Source organism: Rhipicephalus microplus, chromosome 7, assembly GCF_043290135.1.
Source record: "Rhipicephalus microplus isolate Deutch F79 chromosome 7, USDA_Rmic, whole genome shotgun sequence".
Lineage (NCBI taxonomy): Eukaryota > Metazoa > Arthropoda > Arachnida > Ixodida > Ixodidae > Rhipicephalus > Rhipicephalus microplus.
In genome coordinates, this window is record NC_134706.1 from 20,684,692 (window position 1) to 20,709,122 (window position 24,431).

Consider the following 24,431-nt stretch of genomic DNA (forward strand, 5'->3'; position numbering starts at 1 on the left):
TCACATGGGTTATACGCAAGGGCCGTGGTGGCGGGCGAGAATGTGTCATCGTCACCGGAGCTACTGCCATTGTTTTGTTTGTGAAGTGTCATTGAGCGCGGTATTGCGCTCTGAAAAAAAAAAATCATCGCGAGGTAGGATAGTGAGTCGAGCAGAAACAGCTATACAAGAAAGAAAAAAAAACAACGCTCATCCACATAACTGTATACACATGCAGCGTGGTTTTACCGCGATAGCACTTTTATAGTCCTCTTTCAACCCCCTATTCTCCAACCCAGTATAGGGTAGCATACCGGATACTAGCATCTGGTTAACCTCCCTGCCTTCCTTTTCTTTCTCGTTTCTCTCTTTCTCTCCCGGTCCACAAATTTTTATCTCTAAGGTTTTACGGCACAAAAATGCGCACGTTTAGGAACAATTGTTATTGGATGGTGTCGTCCACACCTCCCGCCTTGTTGTTTGTTTCTTTTCAGTATGTACTATTATCGGCAAATGTAACTCGAACAGCGGCAAGCCTTCGCGATAGTGTAGTGTGAACCATCCAGCTATGTGTTCGCTATGCCTCTGGGCATGTGCGCGTAGCCACGGTGGAAGAATTTACAGCTACTGACACTATCCCCACAATGCCTTAAAAAGCGCAATTCTAGTGCATCCAAATAATGTTCGCGCCCTTATCAGTTATCAGCTTCAGCGGTGCCTTCCCAGATGGCGCTAAAACGAGTGGGGTCAGCCATCTCGGCGGCATTCTATGCGCGTGCGCATTCCGAAATGCGCCTACGCATGCGCATTCCCAAATGAGTGCGCGTGCGCATGCTAATATGCGTCTGCGCGTGCGCATGCCGATACGCGCCTGCGCTTTTGGGGCACGGTTCATATTTATTTGCTTTTAGTATTACTAAAATGAACTTGAAACAGGCAGACATTCTTGTTTTTCTCTTTCTTTTCACTGTTCTTACTTTTCAAACCTCCGATAGGTGGCGCCGCCACTTCAGCTGGGGCACGTAAACGCTATCCCGCTAAACTATACGACGCTGTCCGCAACGAACTTTCGCTGCACGGTAACGTCGTTCCCTTAACTTCCGCTATCACGCTAACGGTAAACTATAACTGTCTAATGCGGCCCGTAACACAGCTTATGGCTAACGTGATAGCGCAGGTTAAGCGAATGTCGTTACTGCACAGCAAACGTTCGTTGCGGACAACGGCTTATAGTTTAGCGGGATAGCGTTTACGGGGTTTACGTGCACCAGCCGGGACGGTGGCGCCACCCATCGGATGGTTAATAAGGTATGGTCAAAAAGAAAAAAAAACGAAAATGTTTGCCTTCGGCACCACGTGAAGCATTGTTACAAGTTTATTTTACTAATAATTAAAGCTAATAAATATGAACCACGCACCAAACAAAAAGAATTTATTACACCAACAAGCACACAGTTGATGGAGGGACCAACGTTTTTATAGAACGTTAAGAGGGACAGAGTCTTAGACACCGGAAGTAGACCGTTTCGTGCAGCGCGTCGGCGATGACGTATGCCGCGAGAGATTTGAAAGGGCGCAAATTACTTTGGGGAGAGGATATGAATGAAAAGTAGGGAAGGAAATAGCGAAAGAAGTAATCACCACGTTTAACTAAACTTGTCTAACTCCACTATACCGCGCCGTTTCAAAAAAAAAAAAAAATAATCTCATGGTACTGTGGTCGTTGTACGCACGTACAGAACTTCCCCACTATACAAAATTGAATCTAGACCTCTGGGTAGTGTAAGGACCATATGAAGTTGATCTTCAGTGGTTCTTTCGTGGTCTTCATCTTGTGTGCGAGCCAAATACTGAAAAATAAATGCCAACATGCCCAAACTTGCACGATTTAAAATGCGCCGAAATTTTAATCGTAGCATTGCAAGGACGCTGGTGCTCAGGTAAGACATTTATTAGGTGCAGGGTGATATGGTGATGATTATTACAGCACACTGATATGTTCGACACAAGCACAATGTTAAAATCAATAGCGAGTGACACTATGCGATGAAAATATGTAACTTTACATTGTGTTTTGCTGAGCAACACTATGCGATGAAAATATGTAACTTTACATTGTGTTTTGCTGAGCAACACTATGCAATGAAAATATGTAACTTTACATTGTGTTTTGCTGAGCAACACTATGCAATGAAAATATGTAACTTTACATTGTGTTTTGCTGAGCAACACTATGCAATGAAAATATGTAACTTTACATTGTGTTTTGCTGAGCAACACTATGCAATGAAAATATGTAACTTTACATTGTGTTTTGCTGAGCAACACTATGCAATGAAAATATGTAACTTTACATTGTGTTTTGCTGAGCAACACTATGCAATGAAAATATGTAACTTTACATTGTGTTTTGCTGAGCAACACTATGCAATGAAAATATGTAACTTTACATTGTGTTTTGCTGAGCAACACTATGCAATGAAAATATGCACCTTTACATTGTGTTTTGCTGAGCAACACTATGCAATGAAAATATGCACCTTTACATTGTGCTTTGCTGAGCAACACTATGCAATGAAAATATGCACCTTTACATTGTGCTTTGCTGAGCAACACTATGCAATGAAAATATGCACCTTTACATTGTGCTTTGCTGAGCAACACTATGCAATGAAAATATGTAACTTTACATTGTGTTTTGCTGAGCAACACTATGCGATGAAAATATGCACCTTTATATTATGTTTTGGTGGAATGTTCGCTGCACCAAGTGCGATTAAAAATAGCAGCTTTACAAGCAGACAGTCATTTAGACACCATTGGCTCGAACACCATTGGCTCGAACACCATTGGCTCGAACTCCGCGTGCACTCGAGATCACTTTCCACCTAAAAATAAAAAAATTAGGGTTCGACGCGGCTTTAACTAGCGGAGGCTGACAATATTGCTTCGGTAATTCGGCCGTCAGCGGTGCCGGAGATTTTATCACATGCACCATTCTGTGCGTGCGGGGAACACCCTATATCGTGATAATGCGCAGCACTGGGTGCTGGCTCGGTGTATAGCAATGTCTGTCCGCTCAAAGTTCATCCCTCTTCTTGTGTTCATTGTCCCTTCCGTCATCTGCGAGCTCGTCTACGTCTTCGTTCCGGTCCTCGTCCACTTCATCGTAGACGTCAGCGTGCACAGCGTCATCCACTTCTTTTTCCTCATTCTCGTCATTTTCACTTTCAACCTGCGGAGCAAATTATCACGTTGAAAAATGAACTCTTAACAAAAAGAACACTTATAGACCTTGAAAGAAGCAAAAATTCGTAGAGCAGTAAACCAATTTTTTTAAATGGTATTATGGCTTAAATGAAACTCCGCCACATCATTGCTTTCATACATTAGTTCTGCGCCGATGTTGATCTCGCAGTGAATTAATGAGGGTCGACAGTTGAAACAGAAGCGAGAACGACAAGAACATCAGCTAGCACTATCGAGAAAAAAGCAAATACTTTGGCGGCCGGAGGAAAATATCAGGAAAAATACTCCGGCAGCGCCCCGCAATCGTTCCGGCTAGCCAGAGTAAAAACTACTCCGAAGGGGGGGGGGGGATGTTACAGGACAGGTGTTTCACTTCAACCCATGAGCATCATTTTACAGTGTAGCACTAGCAACCACAAGCACAACAGCTAGCATCATCAAGGAAACAGCAATCACTCTGGTTGGCCGGAGGGAAACACCACCTAAAAAGTACTCCGGCTGCTTCACATATAGCTCCGGCCAGTCGGAGCCAAAGCCTCGCTTCAGAGGCCCGGAGGAAAAAAAATACAGCGAATGGGGTCGTCAATAGAGGGCGGGCATCCTACTCACACACCCTAAAAGATTTCCGGAGGAAGTACGTGGTCACCTCGAGAAGGGCTCTTTGATCTTCGAAAAGACGAAATATGCGCGAAAGATTGCACAGGGCACGGCAAAGAGGGGTCCTCCTTTCCTCCTCGTGGAGTAAAGCGGCGGTTCTTCGGAGTAACTGCAGGAATGTTCATGCCAAGTGCAAACAACTCATTGGTGCCTGCACAAGCCTGTTTCCTTTCAGACGGTGCAAGCGTAGTGTGGTGTAGTGTTTAGTGTACGTGCACGCTGACTGACTGGTCGCGGGTTCAAACCCCGTGTTTGCTGCAGATTTTTCTAAATTTCTAAATGTGATGCTTTCAAATTGATTGTGCATGTAATCAAATGCCTGCATACTTTGAAAGGCTGGTTAAAGTCAGTTTTTTTCTTTTGTTCAAATAAGTATTATTTCCTTGAGGAGTAACCTTGAGATCCCGGAGTCATTCCGAAAAATGAAGCAATGGGTGTGGCATGCCACTTAGTCCTTTAAATGAGCAAACCGCGATCCCCTTTTTAGGGGCGAAGCTCCTTAAAGCAGCACCCGTTCGTCCCTCGTCGTTGTACGTAACATGTTTTAGGCTTTCACCTGCAAGGTGGTGCCGGCGGGAGATTTCTCCTGTGCGTTGTTGAACAATAACAAATTCGCAGCGTGCCCGTTAACTAAAAGTCGGATTCTCCTGTCTCTCATTCGCCATTAGCAGTCATAGGCATGTACATTGAGCACTACTTGACAAAAAAAAAAAAGGCTGCTACGTTATACTCGCTGGGCCTGATCTCGTTGGTTTTATCGTTGCGCCGCAGTGCCATAAATACAGTGAACTAGTATACACTATGAACTCGAGGTGGTTACAGGTGGGAAGTAGACACGAAGCGCCAGCCGTAAGAAAGTGTGCGTGTGCCACCTCTTGTTTAGTCCTTGGAATGTCTGCTGGATGGCGGTGCTTCTATATGCGGAATATATGATGAAAAGATGCGAGATTGTGGTACTTGCAGTGTTGAATAGGTGGACGAACGGACACACAGACAGATGCATGGACGGACGCACGGATGGCTGCACGGACGGATGGACGCATGGACGGACGCACGAACAGGCGATGGACGCACGGACGGTCACACACACGCATGGATGGACGGGAGCAAGAACGAATGGACGGACGGATGCTTGGCCACACTCCATCATTCACCCCGTAGATATGCTGCCATTTTTTCATTTACTGCTTGAAGGGCCTCTGGGAACATGTTTCGTTTCCACTGTAGCATTGGCAACCACAAGGACAAGAGCAGTGATGGAAGCGACATTTTAATTTTTGGAACATAAACAGGAATTACGGTGCTTTGAAGCAGCCTTGATTGTTTTTGGAGCCATATATACACATATACATGTATATTACATACCTCTGCAGAATGGGAATTGCCGCACGTGGCGTCGGTGAAATCGGAGAGCCCTTCTCGCGTTTGCTCGCCATTGTACTCCACAACCTGGAGAGGAGAAGAAAGAATAATGCACGGAATGAACGACGACGAATAGATCAGTGAAAGTAAAGCACCAACAACGCAGTCGAGCAGATACGAAAACGAGACCAATCTTTTTTTTTTCTCATAAAGTATAGGTATCGTTAAAGAAAATGCATTTTCCACAATCCACAAGTGCGCTTCTTTGGGTTCCATATGGCGGCGAATGTCATCAATCAAGTGGGGAGGAGGTCCTAGCTGCATGTGCGTGTATAAAGAGCGCGCAAGCAAACCTTATTTGAACACGTTTGCGTATATTCAATTACTGGGTTACAAGTCAACAGCGGTCTTCAACTCACCCTGCTTGAGGTGGTGCTGTCGTTGCGTGAACGTGACGCCAATGTCGAGTGCATTGCACCTGCAGGCAGCGCTTGCATACAAGCTTACACGATTGCTTTTGAACCCCGAAGAATTGCTTCTGGAAGCCGTCATTGCGAGCCGGGATAAAACGCTGGTTTCATTTCTTTTCCGCGTTGGAATAAAACACGTGAAATTGTGTATTGGTCAGCTAGAGCAGTGGATTACTGCGTTAGCGCTTGCGGTGAATTACAGCTCTTCCGGTTTCTCCCTCCATCGCTTGCTTCAGTGTTTGAGCAATACCACGGCTCTCTCTATTATATATGAAATTCCGTGGCTCTCTTACGTGTTAGCCTTACCGCTCTCGGATGAGTACTGCGGTTCGTTACCATCCTCTCCGTGTAGATGGCGACGGCCATTTTGTGCCGTTCATAGATGCTTTAGTACCCTGCGCGACACGAATATTCGAATACGTGCATTGGTGAGAGCTTCCAGGTCGGAAAGGAAAAAAGGAGCCAGAAAATCTGAGAAACTTGCCAAAGTAGCCACCTGGAATCAAGGGCAGTAAAAGCAGCTTAAACTAGCGACGTATGCGTAAAGAACGCTTTGCAAAAACTTTTGGTGAATAAATGCAACAGCCTTTGATGAAGATATTGTTTGCAAGACTAACACTTCAAATGATAACTGCTGAAGTTGCACTACACATGGTTAACTTTAGCAATTTTTTTTTGCATAATGACGTATTGTTGGGGTGGTTGAAAAAAAAGTGGCTTTTTATGCTTTTCGCATGACCTTTCTTGAAATCAATAGAAGTTGAAACAATAAAAACGGCTGCAGTATGCCGAGTGCGTACAAAATCGCCGTTTCTGGTATCCGAGCACAAATTGTCACCTTTCTCAGTCTCGGACTGATACTCAGGACAAGAATAAACCTATTCATACCACATAACAATTTTCACCATGATGAAGCCATGGAGCCTCGCATACCATACCTAAGCCTAACAAAGGATACAAGTAGTTCACCAGATATCCAAGAATAATTGAATGCTGGGTGAGAGTACGGCATACTAAACCAAGCACTAAAAACGAAAATACAATAGCCAAAGCTGGCAATTAAAAGTGTTCACCAGCAACCATTCTTAATTAGTGCTTGCGCTGCCAACTTCGCATCTTGTGTAATAGTTTTTCAGTGCTGAACTCGTATGGCATATCTGATCTATAATGTCCATGAGGGTAGGTCACGCTGGATGCGAAGTGCTTTCGGCTCCTGCTCACTTCCAACTTTTGAAGGAAACCACGTTCAACAATAGCTGATCTGCAGAATGAGGCTTCATGCAATATTTCTCGCTGTGTCCCAGCATGTGAGTGTTTATGTGAATACTTTAATGGCAGTTTACATTGATGTTTTCTTATGCTTACATTATCGTCGTCATCATTGAACGTTACATCTGCTTAGGGTACTGAATCACATCACCTAACACAATTTCGGTAGCTGAAAGCGCAGTTTGACAACCATACATGTTTGACACCATATACTCAAACACCATCACTGCGATGTCACCAGATGATAAGTCTAATCAAATCTGCAAAGGGAAAGAAGTATAAAAAAAGAAACCAACCAGCCAAGCTGACTGTCTGCAACCACCAGTCTAAAAAGGTACTTAGGCAAATTGGCGCGCATTAACTAAACCTAGCTGGTGACCCTGATCGGCGGTTGTTTCCAGACAGCAACAAACGCTTAAGCGGCAGACGAAACACCACGGCAGTTGTTACAGAACACTGCACACAACACAAACAGGGCTTTTTCTGTTCTTCACATAGTACTGTGTAGAGCAATCCCAGATCAGTCTATGCTGTGGTGCGCGGCACACTATGGGGAAAAGTGTGCATGGCGAGTGAGGCACCAGTTCGCTCCCGTCGTGAGAGCACGAAACAAAAACTACTAATCGATACTGCTTGACTATTCCTACATTGTAAATACTTGACACATCAGAATGCATTCAAATTTAAAGTGCGAAAACTTTGGCTTGACAGGCGCTATGTTGCTTCTGACTCGTCAAGCATTGACCGAAGTTGTTGCGGCAGGAGGCAACGTTCTAGCAAACAGCCACAAGGTCGTGCTCTTGAAAACTACATTTCACTACACTTGACATGAGCTATTGTAAACCCTAGAAATAAAGGCTGTCCGTTTTGCCCACAGCCATCGCACTTCCTCTCACATGGAGAGTTTGCATATAAAGACCTAATGGCCCTTTCGCGGCATCAAGCGCTTCTAGAGTGCTTCAGTCATAGTTAATCATGGAGACCCAATTTTTTGTCTATTTTAGATCAGAAACTTGAGTCATGGCGAATTTCGTTGGGAATTCTGATGGTGCGGCTCAGCCAAGCATTGTTTTGGGTTGTATAGAGTAAAGACGAACCTTTAGCTCTAAATGTGCTTAGTATGCACGTTTATCGAGAAAAAAAAGTCGATATAGTTGAATCAAAACGATTTAGCATGGTTGACTTTTGCAAGCAAAGGGCAGTAGCACCGCGTTGCGTGGGCGGAGTTGTCAACTTAGTAAGGTTACAACTGCCTAAATTTCCGTGGACTTTTTTTCATTTTATAGAGAAATCCTATAGGCCCAGAAGACATTACGTAGGGGGTGAAACAAGAAATGGGGATAGATGAACAAGAGCAAAAAACAAAGGTATTTTAATTGTTTTTCCCTACCCATTGTTTAATATTCCAACAAAAAAAAAGCAACGTCTATTCCAGCACTTATAAATAGTATTGGCGTTCAAGGGCGGACACAGGTCTTGATAATGATCGGATTAGAGTATTAAAGTAGTGACTATGTGTAACAAATGATGTTAAGAGTCATGATTGACAATGTGTGCAATGTCAGTAGGCAGAATGTTCCAATAACGAATTCTGACAAGTAGTGGCGGGTCATAAAACAGATTGGTGCGGGCGAAAATGGGTTCAAGTTTATACTGGTGCTCAGGTCGTGCAGATACACGACAAGCTGAACTGGTATTGAAGGTATCGCTCGACGACTCTTAGTGAAGCGTTTAAAATAAAGACAATAGTGTCCGAATTCTGCACTTTGCCGGAGGAGGTAGATGGAGTAAAGATTTGGTGCAAGTTGTGCTTGATGTGCGCAAGTAGTTTTTTTGCGACGAAGCGAACAGCCTTATTTAATACAGACTACACCCTTTGTATGGGGTAGGCCTGATTCGGAATAAAAATTAAGGAGGCGGATTCAATCTGTGAGCGTAATAGGATCTTATAAGCAACAAGTTTGGTCTTCCTAGTCCACCGAATGCCAATTTCATGCACATGAACAATGAAGGCTGCCTGGACACTGCCATAATATTTTTTATGTTAGTGTGCGTCACCTTAAAAAAGTTTGCCTGTTCAACGTATAGCCTCACGTAGCTTCTGCAGTATATAGACAGCAGACATTTGCCCAGAAACTAACCTCATTGGTCTGCTTCTTGTACAGCCTCAAGGTGGGGAAACTGTGGACCTCTGTGTGCTCGAGCTCATTGGTCGTGGCGTCCATCTTCGCGATGAGCAAGCTCTTGTGGTCCTTGTACTCGTGGGCTAACGAATCGTAGATCTGCGCCAGACGGTCACAGAGGTTGCACCAGGGCGAGTAAAATAGCACAAGGACGTCCTTGGTTTTGTCGAAGACGACCTCGTCAAAGTTCTTTTGCGTGACCACCTGGGCGAAAGGAGCGTTCGAGTCCCGCATAAACGGCAACAGGGGGTCGTCTTTGATGCTGCCGTCCAGCACGCCTTGGACGAAGGTCTTGATGTCCTCGACCTTGAGCGAATTCGTGTCGGGCTTGAAGCTGGTCACACCTGCACCCTCGCGCTTGGCGAAGCGCAGGGCAGGAACGCCGTCCTTCCAGATCTGGAAGTACATGAGGAGGATCTCGAGGTTCTCCTGATCAATGTCGATGACCACGAAGACAACCTGCCACGCGAAGAGAGTAGTCAAAAGTATGAAAGCACAGTATAGCAGTAAACGCGGATAGATTACACAGATGGGCGGAATCAACCGGAGAAGAAACGGGGACACCACACGCAGCACGTTTCTGGCTGTGCCAACCACAAGTCATGTGACGCAAGGCATTGCCTGAAATGATATTGCCCGAGCCTGCAGGTCACGCACTCTCCTACTGCCAGTAAAAAAAGGCGATTTTGAAATTTACCGAATTTAAACCTCGATATAACAAGGCCGATCGAATACAATCACCCATTTACAGCTGCACTACCCAGCGGCTTTCACGGCGTGGAACTACAGGGACCTGCAATCGATATCGAACCTTCTTTATGAAGACAAAAGAAGAAATTGCATCTTAAGTTATGCGAAAAAAATTGAAGTACAAAAGAAAGACATCTGAACGAAGCGCACACGGGCAACTGAAACTTTATTGAAGCAATCGGGCATATATATGCGGTTACGAGAAGACGTGTTGTGGAAGAAAATGGTTAGACGAGCAGACATATTGTATTAGTGATGCGCGTCCAGAAAAGCTCCCTCAGTGGCAAGTAACATAACCGAGGGCTGCGCGACACATGAATGACCAGTTTTGTTGGCGAGATACGCGTCTTCAGTTTCCCGCGCTACTTTGTCTCTGAATCTAGCTTCAACTACCGTATCGCCAAACAAGGGCGAGCAGCCGCACTCTCTACAATAAGATGATAGGTTATAGCGTGGTTATACCTTTAGAGAAGCTTTGTGATTCATAATTATATTACTGATACACCGCCCCATCTGTCCAGAGTAATGCTTCCCATAAGATGGAGGAGTGCCGTACACCACAGCGACGGCGCGGTCAACCTCTTTGACCCTGTGCTTGACCTGGCTCACCCTCGATCCTCCTCGCAACAGCCGTGCAATCACAGCCTAAACAGTTGCTGGCCAAAACATTTTTCGGCCAATTCAGTTAACATGAAATACCAACTCACCCAGCAGTCCGGGCTTGTCAACAAATTACATAAGAAAAAAAGTGGTGTGATAGAGCTCTGTGCTTTTTGTGGGGTTACAGAAAATTTCGTCGTGCAACCGATATAGGTGAACATCTGCTGTTATCACACACCCATTTCATTATGATCAGTGATTGAGAACCTGGACTTGAAGTTTGATGATAACACCAGTGCATATTGTTCTCTCCTAGCTAGTGGGGGAATAAAGCACAACGCTGTTTTTGTCCCTCTATGACTAGCTATGGCAATGCGCCGTAACCAATCGCGAAGGCCACACAATCATACAATTTTATTGATTTATCGAAAATAAAATATTTTTGGTAAAATTTCGGCAGATATTTGTAAAATTGTAAGCGTGGTCGACATTCATCGATGGTCGAAGCAAGTCGTCGGTACTCCGGAATCACGCAATCAACCGAACGGCTTTACCTGGCCATCATTACACAAACACCAGAATGCGGTTGAAAATGAACTGGGTAGGATACCTTTCCAGAAGTAATTACTGCGTAAAATGCCTCACCTGGAGCCTGAATGCAGCAGCAGCCTCCCTGAAGTTCTCCATAACTTCCTTCAAGTTGGCAATGTCCTTGGTGAAGAAGAGCAGGCTGTACTGTTGGATCAGGCCTCTAAGCAAGTTCTGGGTATTCTGAAATAACGCAATCAACCGAATGGCTTCAACTGGCCGTCACTACACAAACACTAGGCTGACTATCTGGTAGACCACGACCTTAGGGCCTCAGTAGCTGGCAAAGACAGATGTTTTCGGAAAAAGCGTTGGCAGCCGTCAATAAAAACTTGAAAACAGTAAATGTGAAATTAGCGAGGGTCAAAAGAGAAGTTATGGAACTTTTGAAGAACAGACGTCTAGAAAAATTAGCCTCGAGCGTGAAGAAAGAAAAAGGCCTGGTGTTGGAGACGTTTTTTTACAGTGAAGACCCACAAGGAAAGGATGCCGTTTCGGAACATTGTTTCGGAGAAAGGTTCATGGTAGCTGCTTGTTTCAAAGTGCCTTAAGAATTGTTTAAAAAACCTGGGTGTCCCAAATTCTTTCTTGATATCTGATCCAGAAGGCACGGTAGATCACCCAAGGAGATGTGAACCGGGCCCTTACACCGCGTTAAGTTTGGACGTGCAAGATTTGTATTATTTTATTTTACCACAGAAGCGATTGACGGCATGTGTGAAATTATGCATTGAATTAAATATTTATGAATTTATATTGTTAGCAAATTGCGGCATTCCTGAGGCATCTCCTTGAAACTAACGTGCTTTAACGTAAACTTGTTGGTTTCGAGGCCAAGTGGATTATACAAAAACAAGCTGTTTGTACTATAAGGTCTATAGGATCGCCCCAGTTTTAAGCAATGTTTTTTTTATGCTGCGTAGACGAGGCTATTAAGCGGTGTATTGAAGGTCAGGACATTGGGATCTTTTGGTACGTAAATGATTACTTGGTCCTTATTCACGAAAGTCGAAGTCCGATCACAATAAATGCAATTTTAAAACTGCTGAAGCAGGAAGGTATGGGCCTTGAGTTCACGCACGAGGTTCCGGAGCATCGAAAATTTAGATTTCTCAATCTGGTGATTTTTGTGATGTCTGAACATTTCTGTTGGGAATATTGGCCACGATCCAAAAAAAAAAAAGACATTCTAAACTACTTATCAGGCCACTCCAAAATAGTGAAAAATGGAATAGCCTCCTCTTGCTTGAGGGCCGCCTTCAAGAAGACGCGTCGTCATATAGGATTAAGAGAAGCATGTGCAGACAAGCAGGTAAGCTTGAGCGCACTGGCTACGCGGAACAAGTCGTAACCAAGGAAGGAAAATAGGAGGAGAAGAACGTCAGGAATGTTAATCAGTATGTAGGCAGCCGGTTCGCTACCCAGCGCATGGGAAGGAGAGATGAAAGAGTGAAGAGAGAAGGGAGAAACAGCACAATAAAGGCCAACTCCGGCAATTTTTTGAGGTCAAAGAATCTAGGTGAAATTCACTGGGTACGTTCCTGTGCCCATTACAGTCATTTATGCTAAATTACAGGCTTGAGATATTGTTTTATTGATTGCAAATGAATTTCAAAAATAGGTTCAAAACTGTTCACTTGGCTTGCCAGAATTATTGGCAACACTGGCCATGTGTTGTCCCGTTTGGCGCGTCAAAGGAAGTGACGCAACCGATGGCATGCTAACTTTAGTCGCGGCAGCGTTTACTGTGCTGGCCACAAGGCGACGGCGTTCGGTGGGGTTCTTCCTTCCTTCGTGGTGTTTGGACGGCGTATCGCTGGTTTGACGAGCGATTTTCTGTTCCTTGTGGAACAGTGTGCGATGGGTAGTAGTTGGTGTTGCTTTGCGGGCTGCACAAACCATTGACAAGACGCAGTGTGTTTGCTGTGACGGCTTTCCACATAACAGTGCCCTCCGTGAGATGTCGCTGTCGGACAGCTCTGATACACTATCAGTCTCGCACATGATAGTTGACGCTCGGCACGTTCACCTCTGCTCCGAGCTGAAGCCAGAGCGTCTGCTCGGCACGGTATTTACAGATTTCATACACCGCGCCGGCAAGGCCAGCATACCTCGAACCACATACGATTTTAGGTTCCTATCAAACGTTGCATCATATGTAGACCGTGCGCTCGGTTGGGTTTCGGTATTTCGCCTTTTTGTAAAAATTATTCTCAAACTTGCTGAGTATTTCAGATACCGGACGCGTGAGAAGAGTGGCTGACGAAAGAACCACCATTATACTGGCATTGTAAAAAAATCGCCGGAGATTTTTGACTGAGTGTGTGCGCGTGTGCTGCTTAAAGGTATAGTCCACTGTTGTCTTTCATGGTGTGTGACATTGCTGCGTTTGTAGAATTTGTAGTTTGTCCAGTTGGTAATTCGTCATGTAAGTAAAATTTAGTAAAACTTGGACATCTCACTAACACTCACTTGCACACTCTCCACACACACACACATCGCAGAGCACTCACTATCAACTTAAACATGGCTTACAAAAAGAAACGCGCACCGAAGAAACGCACCGAGGATTAATGTTGAATTTCAATGGCGGAGTCGGTGCAGCCAACCGACTTCACGAGCGAGCACTCGACACTGGCGTAGAGCAAATCCTCCAAATCCGCCATCGGAACACAACCCGCCCTGCTGGAGCAAGGCGGAAGCTGCCGCGTTACCCAGGATACCTTGCGCGTGGTCTTTTCCGCTGTCTGTTTCCCACGTGGTTTACCAGCATCGCCGCATCGTTCGTTTGCTTGTTCAGCGCTATTCACCTGTGTGGAATGGATATCACGCCAAGCGTGCAACAGCTATTGTCCACGATGCCTGCTGTCGCTATCGAGTAGCAGAAGCATTGCCGCACGCTTTGCTGAGGTAGCCGAGCCGTCCATGCCGTCCGCCATTATCAACACAACTTGCTGGCGCGGCGTCAGCCGTGCCCCCAAGCAGGCAAACGTGTTAAAGGAAATGCGTCACGCTGAGTTCCACTCCACTCCACCGATTTCGGCGGAGCAGTTTTTCCTGCTCCATGGAGGGACTCCCGCTCTGAATCCCCTCCTGCTCTCTCATTGGAACTTTTGACTCTTGCTCTCACTGTCATTGGAAGACACTTGCTCTGAAAGGAGCAGAAAAACTTGCTCCGACTCCGCCATTGGAATTCAACATAAGTATTCTAAGCTGTCGAAGCAAGCAGGCGTCATATAGCAACCACAAATTATTTGGAATCATATGGAATCAGCTACGGCTGTGATTCCATAGGCATACCGAATCAGGGCAAATCGTTGTTACTGAAAAAAATAAAGTCTATTGTGGTACTAATGTGAGAGAGACTGCGTTCCTTTCAATAATTCGGAGAGAAAAAATGTACGCGCTGACAGGATCTCCGAAGATTAGGCATTTCGTACAGTGCCACTAAGTACAACAAAGCAATGAGACAACATTATTGAGAAAAGACAATGCGAGGGAAAGCATACCAGACGACAATAGAGGAATCTGTATGCATATAAAAATTACTCATAATAACATCTCTTATGCTTTCCCTGGCATTATTGTCAATTAGTTCTCGTTATGTTGTGCCTAGCGAAGAAAATAAGCTCACAAATTTACTCTTTCCTGCCAAGCAATGAGGTTACTCTGCATTCTATTAGATTTGCACACGCCAATTGAGCGTTTTCCGACGGCGACCTTCACGCTTTAGAGGAACATAATATCTGGGGTATTACGTCCCGAAACCAAGATATAATTTGCAAGATGGCGTAGGGGAAGGCTCCAGAAATTTCGCCCATGTGGCGTTCCTTAACGTGCGCTGTCGTCACAGAGCACACAGACTTCTACCATTTCGCAACCGTCGAAATGCGACTGCCGCGGTGGGGGTCGAAACTACGACCTTCGGGACAGCAGCCGAACCCGCTAGCCCCTGCTCCTCCACGGCAGGTTCTTCACAAGTACATTGCGTGGCAGTACGCACGTGTTATATTGATAGCCTAATATTGACATATTAACACTTAATATTGATAGTTTAGCTCCTTAGCGAGCGAGATCAAAATGCGCAGTATTCTGCACGTCTACCCATAGCGTTTACCACACAACAAACGCTATATTTTTTTAGGATTTAGTGTATGTGCGTGGTTAACGTAGCGCAACAAAAACTAATGGCGGCAGTTTTGGATGTCCGCTTTGAAGTGAATTCAAAATTTATGTGGTTTTATTCACTTCTTTTGTAGCAAACTATTGTATAAAATATTGCTTTCCCGCGTTCAGGTAGCTTCAGTCAGCCAGTATTACGGATAACTTAGTGTTGTTTAGACACAGCTTCCTATTTCAGAAGTCATCAAGCCTGACTGGAAGATAAGTGCACACAAATTGGCAATATCAAAATTTTCGCTATTGGTGCTTGGTTGATACGTATTCACTTTTATTACTAAAACAAGTAGGAGTACAGCAGCGTGGGCCGATACTGGCGAGCATTCTCAGTTTTTGTTCCTCTTTTTAAACACATCTATACGCTCTGCAATCGTTGCAGTTACAGTTTGGGTACCGAACACTACTCCCCTAAAGCGCGTTGTAGAGGGTGTAGGAGTTGCTGAAAAAGGTGGAGGCGCCGCGAACGGGGGCCATGGCCCGGTTGGCTCCTCCTTATAGGAGATCATTGGCATTAACTGCTACTAGGCCGCGCATGAACATGGTCGTTTGGTTGGCCAGGTCCGAGCAGGGCAGCCTCCTTGTCCTCTGAGGTGGGATGGTGTAGGATTCGGTGTTGGGGGACATGCCCACACCATGTGGTAGATGTCCGAATGCCATTTTTCACGCACAGATCCCGCTGTTTATCCGCCAGCTTCTCGTCATCTCCTCCGAAAGCATGTATTGCGTTTTAATTATGCTTTTGAGTTTCAGAGGTGATTGATTGATTGATCGATATGTGGGGTTTAACGCCCCGAAACCACCATATGAATATAAGAGACGCTGTAGTGGAGGGCTCCCGAAATTTAGACCATCTTGGGTTGTTCAACATCCACCTAAATCTGAGCACACGGGCCTACAAAATTTCCACCTTCTTCGAAAAATGCAGCCGCCGCAGCCGGGATTCGATCCCGCGACCTGCGGGACAGCAGCCGAGTACCTTAGCCACTACACCACCATGACGGGGAGACCACCAGAGGTGGAGATTGTTGTCCCCTCCGGAGTTGCCTCGAATAACTTGATTTGAGTTTTAGTTGAGATAACCAAGAAGTGTTTGAGTCAGAGTCCGATATGCGTGTTCATTATTTGGGACCAAGATGCATGTGTACTATTGTCGGAATTCGGTGAGAAGGTACCGGTATTTCTCGAACACGTGGTATCACGATAACGCGAAGCTCTAACTGTGTAATGCCAGAGAATTTGGGACGAGGTAGAGTTAGGTAGTGATCAACTGACATTAAAAACGAAAATCCACCTTTCTCAGGTACGAAATGCGCCTGCGATGGTGATCACCGAAACAAACAAACAAACAAAAAAAAAACAGCGCACTTCATGTCACCACCGCTACATGTGAACAAACTAGCGTTATGAAAAAGGCTTACTACTCACTTTCCGCGTCAACTCCACAACCAGGGGCTGGCTGTTCATTGCGACGAATGACCGAATCTTGTCACGGGTAGGCTTCAATGCGAGAGTGTTCTTGCCCTCATCAAACTGCAAGAATAGAAGAGAAAGTCAACCTTCACTTTGGTGCAAACAAGCGTGCACAAACAGGCACCACTTGTAGTGAACCCTTGCCTTTAAATTAGGGTGAAACTGTAGTGCACGAAACGAAGTCTGTACCAAAGCTGCTGCGAGTGAACGTGCAGCATATGGTCGTTTAGTTACGGTATAGCTAAATCACAACATGTGCAAACATGTGGCCGGGGAACATGCAACACAAGGCACGATGACGGCTGTCGCATCTGAAGACATCATGCCAACTATGACGGCTTGGTTGTGGTGCCAACACAAGGATATTTGCAGCTGGATTTTTTGTCCCACGTTGTAATCTGGTTCAGAAATGTATACACTTATTTAAATGTCAACTGAAACTGTTAAAAGCACACTGCACAAGTAGGTCTCTATGGTGAGTGAGTGGGCGCTGTACAAGCGAGAAGGGATTTACAGTCCTTGCCATTTGGAGTTCTTGTAGGTGACGAGTGTACTGAATAGGCATGCTGAAGTACTAGTGTGCCCCCGTTTACAGCCGCTGGTAGCCTACATTTAGGAACGAATCGCAATGGCCTAAAAGACCGTGGAACTGCCTATAGCATTAGCCCGTGCATTGGGACGTGTTTTAGTCCCTCCAAGTACAGCTGCGAATGACCGAATGCGAAAACGCAGCTGTGTTTTAAGCATTCAATAGTCAGCGAGGGGCGAGGCGCACCGCAGTCGATATTGCGTGGACTGCGGTGCTCGACCTATTGACTTTTTTTTTTCGCCCATGACAGGGGATGAGTGACCGTGCCGTCAATTTCAATGGGGGTGTTGCCCGATCGCAACTGGAGTGACTGCATGCTGGTTATTTTTTCAAACACGAAGCAGCTTTTGCTGGCGGCTGCATCCGTTTGCTCAAGCAGCGTAATTTGGACGTACGACTGAAAAGATGTTATGGGCCACAGAAAACGGGTGGTCCATCGATAAATGAAAATACGCATGCGCAAACAGTATGATTCCCCCCCCCCCTCCCCCACAGACAAGCTTTGCTTCGTATCCACGCATGCTTTCCTCTACTTGAGAGAAGGTACAATTTTCTTCTAATCGTGAGTATGAGCACGATGAAGGAGAAAGGTTCGTGCTGCTTCCGCTTCCACTGCTGTGAATGGCTATCGCAGTTTCGAAAGATTTCTCAGATGTTTTCTGGTGGTCCGCTAAACCCTTGGAGCATCGGTTGTGCTTCAGGTAGGCCTTGATCTCCGTCCACAGCAAACGCATACTGCGTGCAGGCAGTCTTCCGGACGCTAGACCTAACGGCACTGCACGGTGCCGTTAGGCCTGGCGTCTGGAAGACTGCTGGTCGTTCCTAGCCGAGTCGCACTGATCAGAGATCTACGTGAATGGACAGGGCGCCAACTCACTCGATTGCTCATGAACCTCTGCTAATTCAGCGTAAGACCCCGATATAGACAGTTGCTGCCCAAGAAATATAGATAAGACTTGCCCAAGAAGATGAACAGCGCGTTATCTTGGATGGCTTTGAACGGCAAAGCCATTAAGTGGTGAACAAATAATAAACAAGGGATCATTTTGAACCTCGGCGTGATATGAATGTTAGGTCAGTATAGACCAAAAGCGCCACGAGTACAAGCTTGTACTGCATCCAATAACCACTGGTGACGTACAAGAAGCACCGAGAAACATTTTTTTTCTTATTAAAAAAATAAGCACAACAAAATCGGCACAATGGCTGCCAGTGCAGGTGTGGGTTACCTCTCGTGTTAAATAAAACGGCTTAATGTATTCAATGTCGCATCTTTGATTGGTTCCACTTAACTTTTATGTCGTAGAAAGAAGTGGCTGCGCAAGGACGCGCATTTTAAGAGCGGACAGTGGTACAGGGAGAAAGGGGGAATGGAAAGAAAGACACAGCGCAGCACTTCGTTTTCTACAGGCTCCGAAATAGGATACTAGATGGTTCTCGATTGTATCACGAATAGAGAGAGTGTTAGCAAGCTACAGAAACACGTTACGGAAAGGCGGCAACACGAAACCGGCTGACAAGTGCGCATGCGCCACCATTGTCTGCGCATACGGAAAGGAACCATTTCGTGTTTCCGTAATTTGCTAAAACTCTATGACATTAGTGAAAAAGAAAAAAAAAGAACGGTAGTAAGTGGAAGCTTGCGACGAAAAATTCACAATGAGGGGTTGTGTCGAGCGGCCACTTCGACAAACGGCCTTTTCGGCCTGAATAGAGCTGCTCTGTTCTCGGCTCAACACATTTTAGATGTGTTGAGCCGAGAACAGAGCAGAAAAGCTCTCATGAAAAATCTGTACACAGGGGCTGTGTTGAGCCGAGGTGTATAGATAATCTATACACATCGGCTCAACACAGCCCCTGTGTACAGATTTCTCATAAGAGATTTTTGTCCCGATTCATGACGCAACAGCTTCAAGATATTGGAAAGGACAGAGAATGTAAATGCCACATGTTAGCGTTTTTTTCAATCCCTTTACGTTTCTTTTTATTCTAAGGTCGTCACAAACTATAGAAGTAATCACTTTTTAAACAGCGATATGCGTCGACGACGTACTTAGTATGCGCGGGTGTAAGACTTATGTGCTGCGACCTCATTACAAGCGCCCCAGTTTCTTGACGGTGCCTCCCGCTGTTCACAACCAGTAAGTTTACTTGTGGTGTGCTACCAAGCTGCATTGACGCAGCACTGACCTTTTCGAAGAGCACGACTCCGTCCTTGCTGGCACCAAGCTCCTTGTACACTGCATCCTCCGAAGTGATTGCAGAAGGGTGCTGTTCGATGGTATACGCAGCCTTGAAGAATTCTTTGGCTTCCACACTCGTCTGGTTCTTGAAGAAGCCCACGACGGTGACGTTCGCGCTGTCCACGAGGGCCCTGGCATCGTTTACGGTAGTTAGTAGCCGAGCCGGGGTTTCGGTCTTCTGAACCCACTGCGTCATCTCCTCTACCGTGCAGCTACCTTTGTACTCGACAAGTTGTCCGTCGCGGAAAAACGTGAGCCTCGGGAAGACATGCCTATACTGCCAAATCAGCTGGGACTCGTAGTTGCCATGCACCTTGGCCAACTTGATGTCCGAGCCTTCCTCCTCTAACTGCTTAGCAGCCTTGGCACAATCGGCTGCCAGGGCCTCACACTTGTCGAAGGTGAGGCCTGTGAGGGCAGGCGAACATTTTCTCAAACAAAGAAAGAGCACACCATTCGAACACGGGCTAGATTAGCGAAACCCAAGACCTCATGCCAGCTAGGGCCTCATCACTTCCCCGTGACGTCATTAGATTACAACGGGCACTAAGCGCACTTTCTCAGAAAGAACTATTGCTGCGAACTAATGGCACGTGGCGAATTCATTTTGGTCACGCAGTTTGCCCCTTTCCCGAAAGCACCGACAAGGCAAACAACCCCGTCGTAGTGTGGTGAAGTGGGCTCAAGAGGAAGAGGCCCATGCTAGTCCAGATAGTTTTGGCTGTTTTCTCCCGGTGTTCATCTTTCTGGCAAAATTAGTGGCGCCAGCATTCTGCTCACGTGACGTCATGAGGAAGCAAGCCCTAGAGTCATTCATATGCAAGTAATATCAGGTAATTTCCTGCCATTTTGCTTGTCATGCACTGTCGCACGCTCTGTTTGCTTTGTTTTTCACGGCTATCAATCGCGATCAGCCGATTTAACATCATTTTGTTATTTGCTTTTTACGTCAATATGGTTAGTGATAACAGCGCGTAGCCGGAAAGCGCGATACCCTGATACGCTCAATCTGATAACGCCGATATTGTCCACCTGTTTTATAAAAAAATAAATGGTGAAGAAACATGGCACTTTACAGGAAAGTGTTACAGAGACTGACAACGTACTTTTTTCGACCTAGTTTTTCCGGTGCTACGGAAAGATTACCCTCCGTAGTGTTTGTATAGCTGCACTAGTTGATCTCAAAAGAACGTAGTTATTTTACAAGCAGTATTTTGATATCTGAAAGGCTCTGAACGAGGATGTCCCTTTTCATTCCCAGAACGCTGCGATTTGACAGACAAGCCTGTAGCCCTTCTAGCGACTTTTGCATGCTGGAGTTCTGCTTTCGTAGGAATTTTTGTAGCTATGCCTAAAGAATCCTGAAACACTTTTTCAGCTAGCCATGGAATGTATGCACTAAAATATCTTATTCCGTCACGAACTGAACGCCGTGAAAATTCGTGACGGAATTTCAAGGAAAAACTTAAGGATCCTTCGAGTACGAGCGGAGTTACAAAGATTTGTCGCACGCTGCGAAGGCATTCTTTCTTCTCTCGTCCCAACGAAAGCGCTGGAAGCTAAGCAGGTAAAGATGACAGGCATAGAAAAGACGTCACGCGCGCCTCGTGATTTTGAGTACTTTACTTCTTCGAATAAGGGGCTTTCCTAGTGTGATCGCGCGCGCACACGTGGACAAGTAACGGCCTCTCACGGCGACCTCTGTAGTGAACAAGGGCACCTTGTTCGAATCGGCCAATGACAGATAGATGGCCTGATATGAGTGATCTTTCGTCTTCCGCTATTTGTCGAGAGAAAAGAAAGTCCTTTCCCAAAATAGGGGACCTTTGGTGTTGCAGTGATGCAAGATTATTGGACTGTGTTTTTGAGCATGCTTGATTGAGCATTATTGGAACATGTTTGATTGAATGCTTTTTTACCACGCTTTTTTGTAGAGTAGTTAGGTAGCTTGGAGTGCATTAGTGCCGTATGCATAGGATTTCGTCCCGAGTTTGCGCAAGTTGCACGGACGCAATCTATGGAAACTGTTTATACGGCATCTCTGGCAATGAGTTCCACTGGTTCAATAAACTCTGCCTTGTAAAATGGGTGGAACTGATATTTATTCTGAGAATTTGACGGACTGTAGACACCTAGCACCCTCTTAAAGAAGTTCGTCGTTTCTATCCAGAGTTTGTTCGTATATCAATCTAGAATTGATACGCTATACCAGAGTTATCAGTCAGACCTCATTGAACCATCTAAAAGTCAACTTATTAGCTAAGTAAGTCTGCATGACTGGCGACAAAAAATGCCGAGAGCTACTACTACTGCCATGGTACGATTCCGCATGGCGACAACCTCGACTGTTACAAAGGGGCCACTACGACCTCCGATTGACGTAAACATTCCACCACCGTAGATTCTCAAACTGCAACGGAGTTCTTTCGGAAAATCAATGGAGAGTTCCTTTGTCTGCGGCATTAGTATGAACTTCAGTCTTTTATGCAATAACGTGCATGAACACATTCTAAATTGGCCTGTTTACTAACGAGCGAGGGACGAAAGAACGCCGTTGAACGAGTTCTTCCTAAAACGTCGTCTGGTAGGTGTTGCGTGCCAGCAAGGCCACTGTAAGTGTCCTTATGACAACTTTGCAGCGCGAACAAATGGAGCAAGTACGGAGGTACTTAAACACTTTCTTGCGTTAGCATCGGGGTCGCAATTTTAGGGGCCCGCGCGCTCGCCGCTTGCTTAGAAAACTCGCTGCACTTGCCGTGTCCGAGATTCGTGCAGCAACATGAATGTCTCGAGACTTCCGCAACACCTTCCAGAATCACGGACAGCTAGACAGCGTGTGCGGACGAAGCTTGAAAATGTAGCGGCGATATTGCCACCTTGTGAATTAAGGCTCACTGCGCATTCTCGGTGAGGTTATGACATAATGGACTAGTAGTGAGGGTTCTGGTCTTCGTGGTTTCATTGCGTTGGATGACGAGGCGCGAACGGCAGGTGATTAGCGCATTCTGCATTTCTTGCTAAAATTTTTGCTAAAATGTTGCATTTCTTGCCAAAATTAGCAGTACCGAGAACATTTTGAGGCGGGTTCGCTATTTTGGCAGAGCCTAAGGTAATTTTAACAAATCTAACGGTTTTCGCTCAGTTATGTCCAGAAGCAAAGAATCGTATCATACTGGCCCAATCGGCACAGCTGTTACACCCGTGCTGAGTTTTTACAGCAGCGCATTGCAGGCGCCGATCAAAGCACCTAAGTGACCAGTTGAGATCAGCCGTGCGTTTCACTGTCGAGCTAGAAGCTATGATGAAGCCTCGCAGCTGCGCCTTAAAAATAAAAAAAAACACTACCATCAATGAATTGATACGGTGTGACGAAGGCAAATCTCAAGCTGTCTCTGTAGTTTGCTTGACCGGTCACAAGCTGACACAGTTATACTGGCTTTCCTTATGAAAAAAAAACAAACAAAAACACGCAGGCTCACGGCTTACGCTCTGCGGCGTCTGCCTACAGAATGATCAACCGACAATTCAAGACTGCAAATCCGCTTTTTGGCACATTCTACTGGCAAACGAAATAGTGAGTTGTGGCCATGTGGCCGTGGTCGATGGCCAAATGCCACTTGACTGCGCTCCTGCTCCGTTTAGGCGATGGGCAATGCCGCCAAAAGTGGGCGTTTTGTTTAGCCTTCTGTCAGTGGTGCTGTAGACAGGCGCCGCAGAGCATCGGCTAAGTGCTAGCATGTTGCTTTCCACTCTATTCTGCTGACACGCAAGTTAGAATGAGAGGGCAGCGTCGTCATACTCACAGAACATGACGAACACTTGCTTGTGCTCCTTGATGGCCACGTCGAAGTTGCTGTCGTTGAGAACGAGCACCCGGTCCTCAATGTCGTATTCGATGCAGTTGGCCGCTGCTAAGCAGCACACTAGTCCGATTAAGCTTAGAGAAAACATCCTCGTACGAACTCGACAAGCGAACCTGGTCAGCAGCGCACCGCAGAACCCACCGCGAGTATGACAATGCGACGACAAGAAAGCCACCATAAGAATGCGGCACCCCGGTCACGTGACTTCATTCGCACCAATGACGCTTCGAGACGAGTGTGACGACTCCCGCGAAACGAGCATGCATCATGGTGTCGCGCAGAATTGGGCTGTGCCGCAAGGTATTTATTGTAGGTTTCTGCGCTGCAACCTTTTTTTTAGCCATTCGCAGTAGTTACAAGCGCTTCAGCTATTCGCGAATCAGAAGCCTTTTTTTCTTTTTTTTCTATCTTACTTTTCTTTCTCCTTTCACTGTTCATTTTATCACCCCCTCCCCACAAGGAATATGCCTGTTTTTTTTTTCCTTTTTCCTTTATACGAAAAAAGAATCCCTCACACACCTGCCACCAGGAGCGCGAGTTTGTGTTTCGTGGTGGTGACACACTGATGTTCCCGGTATGAAGGGACAAGAAAAAAATTAAAAAAAACAATGCGACCGGAGCAGGAGACGTGCGCACAGCAGCCATGATCGTTGCGAGCGCTTGATCCTAGCACACTCCTTCAGAAAAAAAAAAAAGAGGGAGAGTCTTCTTTGTGAACTCGTACGGCAGTAAAGGGTTGGAGCGTCCTTGCTTAGCCATGGAATTTCGGAGAGTCACGCTTGTTACCAACACTGCAGACAGCCAGGCCGACTTCGTCGAAAATGGCTGTCCACACTATGCTCGTGTAAACGTGGTTTTTTATAGCTCACGTTGCACGCTGTGGCTGTCTCAGCGATAGAGGAATGGCACAAGTGACCAGTTAGATATATATGTGAGGTTTACTGTCCCCAAACCACCATATGATTACGAGAGAAGCCGTA

At 45.8% G+C, this 24,431-nt stretch overlaps 1 protein-coding gene across 2 annotated transcripts; it reads right to left on the minus strand.

The window, feature by feature from the left end:
• Positions 1–1,912: 1,912 nt before the first annotated feature.
• Positions 1,913–23,612, minus strand: LOC119179349 (protein disulfide-isomerase). 2 transcript variants are annotated; one of them, XM_075868808.1, is made up of 7 exons: positions 23,392–23,612; positions 19,536–19,996; positions 16,712–16,816; positions 11,165–11,290; positions 9,128–9,565; positions 5,251–5,334; positions 1,913–3,214 (listed from the first exon to the last, which is right to left on the minus strand). In XM_075868808.1, exons 1-7 carry the CDS (start codon positions 23,537–23,539, stop codon positions 3,059–3,061), a joined length of 1,518 nt encoding a protein of 505 aa, XP_075724923.1. In that variant the 5' UTR covers positions 23,540–23,612; the 3' UTR covers positions 1,913–3,058. The 2 variants fall into 2 exon arrangements, with proteins under 2 accessions (XP_075724923.1, XP_075724922.1); XM_075868807.1 differs by having other exon boundaries at positions 9,128–9,628; positions 23,392–23,611.
• Between the last annotated feature and the right edge of the window lie 819 nt (positions 23,613–24,431).

Bases quoted from the DNA above. Each gene is read 5' to 3' on its own strand.
- LOC119179349 (XM_075868807.1), bottom strand. From the start codon at position 23,539: ATGTTTTCTCTAAGCTTAATCGGACTAGTGTGCTGCTTAGCAGCGGCC. The intron at 5,335-9,127 runs GTTAGTTTCTGG...TCTCCTCTCCAG, and splicing joins ACAAGAAGCAGACCAATGAG to GTTGTGGAGTACAATGGCGA. The intron at 3,215-5,250 runs GTATGTAATATA...TTTGCTCCGCAG, and splicing joins GCAATTCCCATTCTGCAGAG to GTTGAAAGTGAAAATGACGA.